This window comes from Vombatus ursinus, unplaced genomic scaffold, assembly GCF_900497805.2.
Source record: "Vombatus ursinus unplaced genomic scaffold, bare-nosed wombat genome assembly UNPS02001287.1, whole genome shotgun sequence".
Lineage (NCBI taxonomy): Eukaryota > Metazoa > Chordata > Mammalia > Diprotodontia > Vombatidae > Vombatus > Vombatus ursinus.
Genome location: NW_020941065.1, coordinates 5,394,778 through 5,401,075, shown reverse-complemented (window position 1 = coordinate 5,401,075; position 6,298 = coordinate 5,394,778). Strand labels below are relative to the sequence as shown.

Sequence of the window (6,298 nt, the reverse complement as noted above, 5' to 3'; positions counted from 1 at the left end):
TATGGAACGCCGACCTACCTTTGCCCTTCCCATCCCCCAATTTACATCTTGCACAAATTTGGCGATTTAACCCCTAATTTCGAGAGGGGTAGATCTCACCTGTCTGAAGAACACCTGCTCAAGCTAAGGGTCTCAGTATATTCAACTCTACTGTAGAGATAGGGGTGGTCTTTTTTCTTTCCCCAATTCCAAACCTATCTGGAACTACACTGAAGTTGCAAGCATACATTGTAAATCCGAGGGGTGCGAGGGAAGGCAAAGAACTCTTTAATAAAAGGCAAAAGTTGCCCTTAAAGGCTGAAGGGGAGGAAAGAGAGGTTTATTTCCAAAATTCTGTGGTTGGCTTCTCCGGGGGCGTTCCAGGAGCGTTCCGGGACCTGGCGCGCTGGGGCCAGGAATGACCAGCTGAGCTCCGAGACTGTTAACAGGTGCTCGGAGAGATGAGAACTCAAGTTGGTTTCACTGTCCACAGACCCCTTTAGCTAAAACCAGGCTTGGGAGGCTTCAGAATCTCGGGACGAGGGGGTACAAGTTCTGCCGGAAACCAGCCAAGTTAGGTCGATTTGGGCCCAGGATAAAGTTTTTCTCCGACACCCCCCTTTCCCCACTCCCCCTCCCAAAATAAATATACTCATGAATAATAAGAAGAAGAATTTGGTTTCCACCAGCGACACGGCCTCTCGCCAGGGCGGAAAGCGAGAAAGATCCAAAGCAAAACAGAGGAGGAAATCACACCCGGAGCTCCGTTCTTGGTCTCTGCAGGTGTCCCCAGCAACGCACCAGGCTGTCCGATCCTGGCCCGGCAGAGAGCTTTGGCTGGGCGGAGTCGGTCCCCCCCCCCCCCGCCGAGCCCCAGCCCAGCCTAGCTCCCGGCACAGGCAGGGTTAAAAGTTACCTCTCGGTTTCTTCTGCCTCCAGCCCCCCCGGGGCCGGATGATGTAACCCCCCTTTCAGCCCTCCCCCCCTCTACCATGTGACACTTTAATTAATAATAGCGCCGTCGTCCGCCCCACCAGCGCCCGCCCGACACACCGCACACTCACACACGTACACAAACACCGAAACTTGGTGTGCGGAGCCCGGGGCCGAGCGCATCGAGGCGCAGCCGGAGCGCACGCGGCTGGACGCGCGCAGCGGTGCGAGGAAAGGACGGTGCCCGCGGGCGGACAAGGGCACCCGGTGCCGAGCCGGGGCAAGGCGGGCGGACCGAAGCTAGGGAGTCGAGCCGGAGGAGGAGGAGCGCGGGAGGCGTCCGTCATGTGCCCGTGCCCCCTGCACCGCGGTCGCGGCCCCCCGGCGGTGTGCGCCTGCAGCTCCGGCCGCCTCGAGCAGCGCGCGGCGGCGGCGGCACAGCTCACGGCCGCCCGCCTCAAGGCGCTCGGGGACGAGCTGCAGGAGCGGACCATGTGGCGGCGCCGGGCGCGGAGCCGGCGGGCAGCAGCCGAGGCGGCCGGCAGCGGCGGCGGGCTCCCCGCCTGCTGGGCTTGGCTGTGCGCGGCCGCTCAGGTGGCGGCGCTGGCGGCCTGGCTGCTCCGGAGGAGGAACTTGTAGGAGCGCGGGGGCTTCTTGGCGGGGGCCGAAGCGGAGACCGAGCCGGAGCCCAAGCAACAGGTACTGTCCTGGGGCCGGGCTGGCGACCTGCCGCCTGGGGCTGGGTAAGACTTAAAGGCCAGTCGTGCCAAACGCGGGTTGCCCTGGGCTAGGACTGGAGAGGACCAAGTTTCTCTTTCTCTCCGCTCCACTCCCCGTTTACCCACTGCCTCTACCTTCTCCCTGTTTCTGCCTTTACTCTTTCGTTCTCCTTGTCCGTACGTCTGTTTCTTATCTACTCTATTTTTCTTTCTCTCCCCTGCTTTCTACCCACTCTCCCCTCGCCCGTCTCTTCTCTTCTCTTCTCTTCTCTTCTCTTCTCTTCTCTTCTCTTCTCTTCTCTTCTCTTCTCTTCTCTCCTCTCCTCTCCTCTCCTCTCCTCTCCTCTCCTCTCCTCTCCTCTCCTCTCCTCTCCTCTCCTCTCCTCTCCTCTCCTCTCTTCTCTTCTCCTCTCTTCTCTTCTCTTCTCTTCTCTTCTCTTCTCTTCTCTTCTCTTCTCTTCTCTTCTCTTCTCTTCTCTTCTCTCTTCTCTCCTCTCCTCTCCTCTCCTCTCCTCTCTTCTTTTCTCCTCTCCTTTCTTTTCTTTTTCTGCCTCTCAGTGTCTTTCGCCTTTCTGCGCTCTCCATCCTTATCTATCTTTCTTTTGTACCTTACTGTGATTCTTCGAGTTTCTTCCCGTCCCTCTGGTTTTCTCTCCGTCATTTTCGCCTTGCCTCGCTCTATCTCTCTTTCCCTAGGCCGTGGGACTTCTTTTGACTTAGCCAACTTTCGCCTCCTTCTTCTATCTCATAGCTGGTGTCCCACATGGGACCTCCAAAGACTGCCCTCCAGGAGCTTGGTCCGGGCCAAGAGCCTGCCTGGGAAGGGCCTGAGGTTTGGGCTCGCAGTGGAGTAGTCAGTCAGTCCCCTTGGAGGGGCGGGAGAAAAGGGAACGTCCCAGACGATCGTTTACCTAACAGGTACTGAAACCCTGCTGGGTGCTGGGTGCTTGGCTAACTAAGTGCGAGCTATGTAAAGATAAGCAAGTCTGTCCCATTGGAGGCTGAAAGACCGGGCAGAGATTGGGGGGGGGGGGCGGGCAGCAGCTGTAGGAGGGGCTGGACGTGTCCATGAGGGAAACGGGCACTGGGGACCAGGGAAGAGAATGAGGCTAACCCTGACGGGGCTGAGAGGGAAAGGCAGAAACACTACTGGTAATCAATGAGAAAGGCGATGTTGAGGAAGCCAATGGCGCCTGCACAAATGCCCAAGGTCTCGGCCCCGGAGTGCATTGCGCATCCCAAGAATGGCTTCTCCAGGGACTGGGGCTCTGCGTGCGTCTGCACCCTCGGAATCCGTACTGGCCGCCTGCAGTCCCTAGTCCGTACTCTCTGGACTGGGCAGGGCGTGGAGGGAAGCCGGCTCGGATCCCTTCAGTCCAAGGGGTTGTAGTAGTGTGATGTTCATGAGATAGGGAGATATGGTGACAGGTGCTTTGTAGGTCCGAGGAAGTCGAACCCTTGCAAAAGAGAGCCCGTGCGTTTCTCCGTGCCTACCTGCGACCCCTGGGAAAGTTGCCCTGCTAGGCTTTTAACCTGTGGCCCAGGGAAAAGCCTCGGGTCCCATTCCTGCCCAAAGCGGGAACAAGACAGGCTAACACCTCTTTCCCTTTGAGGTGCAGAGAAGTCCCCCTCCCTGTCTAGCCCCTAGGCTCTTTTCTTTTCTTTTCTTTTTTTTTGGGGGGGGGGGCTGGGAACAACTTTCTGGAGAGAAGGGAAGAGAAAAAATGAGTAGAGAGAGAGAAGCAAATTGGAGTGATGGGAAGAGGAGGAAGATGAAGAAGAGACAGAGAAAGAGGAGGAAGAGAGGAAGAAAGAATCCTAGACAGTTATAGTTAAACGGTCCCTTAAAAGGGAGCATAGGATTCCAGAGTTAGCATAGTAGTGTTAGAGCTGATAGAGACCTTAGAACATTAGCCTGCCAGAGCTGGGAGGGCTCTTAGATAGGAGAATTTGAGAGATGAGAGGACCCTTAGAATGTGGACTATTAGGTCTGGGGGTGTAGGGTGTGGTAGATCTGAAAGCATCGAGTTCAAACCCCTCATTTTACAAAGATAAAGTAAAAGAGGAGAAGAAATAATAGGAGGACCCCATAAGATCCAGCTCTGGGACTGGAAGAGGTCTTTGAGGAAATCCACATTTAGTGCAAGCCCCTCATTGTATAGATTAGGAAACTGAGGAGGTTAAGTGACTTAACAGGTAGTAAAGTGTGAGAAGACAGGCCTGGAACCCTCTCCTGTACCACGCAGCAAGACAAGAGAAATTTATTATGAATCTAAGAAAAACAATGAGAAAAAAAGCATGACTTAAAGAAAACAGGAGATAGATCCGGGCCGAGAAACTGGCGCTGGGCGCTGTCAGGGGACAGCTAATTCCCGCTCTCTTGGCTTGGGGTACGGGGCGCAGGGTTGCGAGCGCAGAGGGGGGCCGCCCACCCTTGCTCTCCTCAGATTTCTGCAAGGGCTAGCATTCCCGCGGACCTCGGGGAGTTGCCTGATCAGGCAGGAGCCAGCGGGGTGACTGGGGGGGCTGGCGTCCAGGAGGCGCCGGAGGCGGGCAGCAGGGGCGGCCAACGCAGGGGGGAGGCGGGGCTGGGGATGCTCGTGGTCCCCGTGTAGCAGGCTGCCCGTAGCCTGGAGGAAGCTTCGGAAGACGAGGGATGCGGTCGGATGGGGGCTGCTTAGAGGACGTATGGGGGAAGTCGGTTGAGAGGTCTCTCCCAGGGTTCGCCTGGGAGTTGCCAGGGTTACCAATTCCCAGTCCTGGGTGGGCGCCCTACCCGGGAGCCAGTGCACTGAGCTCATGAATGTGCATGGGAGCAAGTGCCCCGGATCCCCCGGGGGGCGGGGCCTAGATCACTTTCACCCCTGTGGAGATCAGCCTGGGACATAGATGACCCAGTGTTATCCCAGGCAGCCTTAGCACCTCAGAGGGGAGGCAGGGTGCTACGGTGGGAAGGAGAATTATATTTGGAGCCAGATTTCAAGGCCCATCTCTATCGCTACCCAAATGACCCTGGGTAAGTCACTTAGCCTCTCAAGCCTCAGTTTCCCCATTTGTACCTTTCAAACCAGCTAGCATTTAAATCGCACATTAAGGTTTGCAAAGCAACTAACATATTATCTCATCTGATCCTCACAACAACCCTGTGAAGTAGGTGCTATTATTATCACTCCCAATTTAAAGAAGAAAAAAACTAAGGTTAAGTGACCCATCCTGGGTCACACAGCTAGTAAGTGTCTGAGGCAGGATTTGAACTCAGGTCTTCTTGGCTCCAAATTCAGCACCCTAATGCACCTAGCTGCTGTGATCTCCTTGGAGCAAGACTTAGGAAGTTGCCACCCTTTCAACACCCTTCTTAAAACAACAATAATAACTTCTTTAATTTTATTTTGGACTCCATTGAAGTTCCCTTCTCATTTCTCATCACGGCCTGAATCTGAACCTGGCTTCTGTTCCAGGAAAAAAATATCTGTTCTCTTGTAGCATAAGCACTGACAGGTTCTACCAAACCAGAAGAGGTCTGAGTAAAGACCTAGTGGTGAGCTGTGTGTCTGTCCTAGTCTGAACCATCCTTGTTAAATTGAGAGAGATCCATGTGTCTCCTAAAATATAGAGCGACTGCAATCAGTATTGGTGGAAAGAGTGTGAAATCAAGGGTGCTTCAAGTATGGTGGGGAAACCTCATCCCTCAAGCAGAAGGCACAAGTGAAGATTAGGGTTATTGACTGGATGGGCCAAGATCCTGAGAGCCTGCTCCAGGGTCATAGAGTGAAGGTTGATGCGACCTTTCCTGGTAGTAAAAGGAATAGGCTAGGGGTAGGACTGGATCTTTGATTTCACTGACATTGTGAACTCCTAGATGATGAAAGTGCCCTTACCAAAGAAGGTCAGCACCTTCTCTGCATCGTAGTCTTAGCAAGTGGCCTAGAGCAGTGACGTTTAAGTGACTTGCCTTGGGTGGCATAGCCAATATGAGTCAAAAGTGGGACTCCAACCCAGGTCTTCTTGACTCTGAGGTCAACTCTTTAGCTACTATTCAGTGATGTCTCTCTATACTACTACTACTACTACTACTACCACTGCTGCTAACAATAGTGACAATAGTTCTCTTGATGCCCACTAACTGGATGATCTTGGGTAAGTCATTTAATTTTTGACTCCTCCTAAGCAACTGTCTGACTCTATAAGTTGCCACGCAGAGGCTAATTGGCCTTGGGAGATGGAGTTATCCTTCCAGACTTTCCTTCTATCAATATTATCACAAATTCAGTTGCTCACCCCCCAAATTGAGGCAGATAACACAGATTGTAGTATCTGCTTAACAGATGTTGTGAACCCTGTGAGTTTCAGCTGAGGTAAAATGGATGAAGTTCATTGCAAACCATAAAAGCTATTTAAATGCCAGCAATGATTAATTGGGCCCCCTTTCAAAAGTGGGTGACTAGCTAGATACTGCCTGATTTCATCCTACCTCCTTGGTCCCCAAACCATCCCTCAGAGTGACTGGAGCTGACCCCCTCCCAATCTCCAATGGTTCAAATCCAAGAGGGTAGCATGATACAGTGGGTAGATACCGATACTGAAAGCAGAGGGTCTGGGTTCAAATCCTACTCTGGCAACTTAGGTGGTAAAGTGGATAAAGCACTGGCCTAGAGTAAGAAAGACCT

At 53.5% G+C, this 6,298-nt stretch overlaps 1 protein-coding gene across 1 annotated transcript; it reads left to right on the top strand.

Annotated features, from left to right (window-relative positions):
- Positions 1 to 1,257: 1,257 nt before the first annotated feature.
- Positions 1,258 to 1,551, top strand: HRK (harakiri, BCL2 interacting protein). Its single transcript, XM_027865485.1, has one exon. The coding sequence runs from the start codon at positions 1,258 to 1,260 to the stop codon at positions 1,549 to 1,551; it is 294 nt and encodes a 97-aa protein (XP_027721286.1).
- Positions 1,552 to 6,298: the final 4,747 nt, after the last annotated feature.

Excerpts from the sequence above, each read along its gene's own strand:
- HRK (XM_027865485.1), top strand. The coding sequence starts at position 1,258 with ATGTGCCCGTGCCCCCTGCACCGCGGTCGCGGCCCCCCGGCGGTGTGC.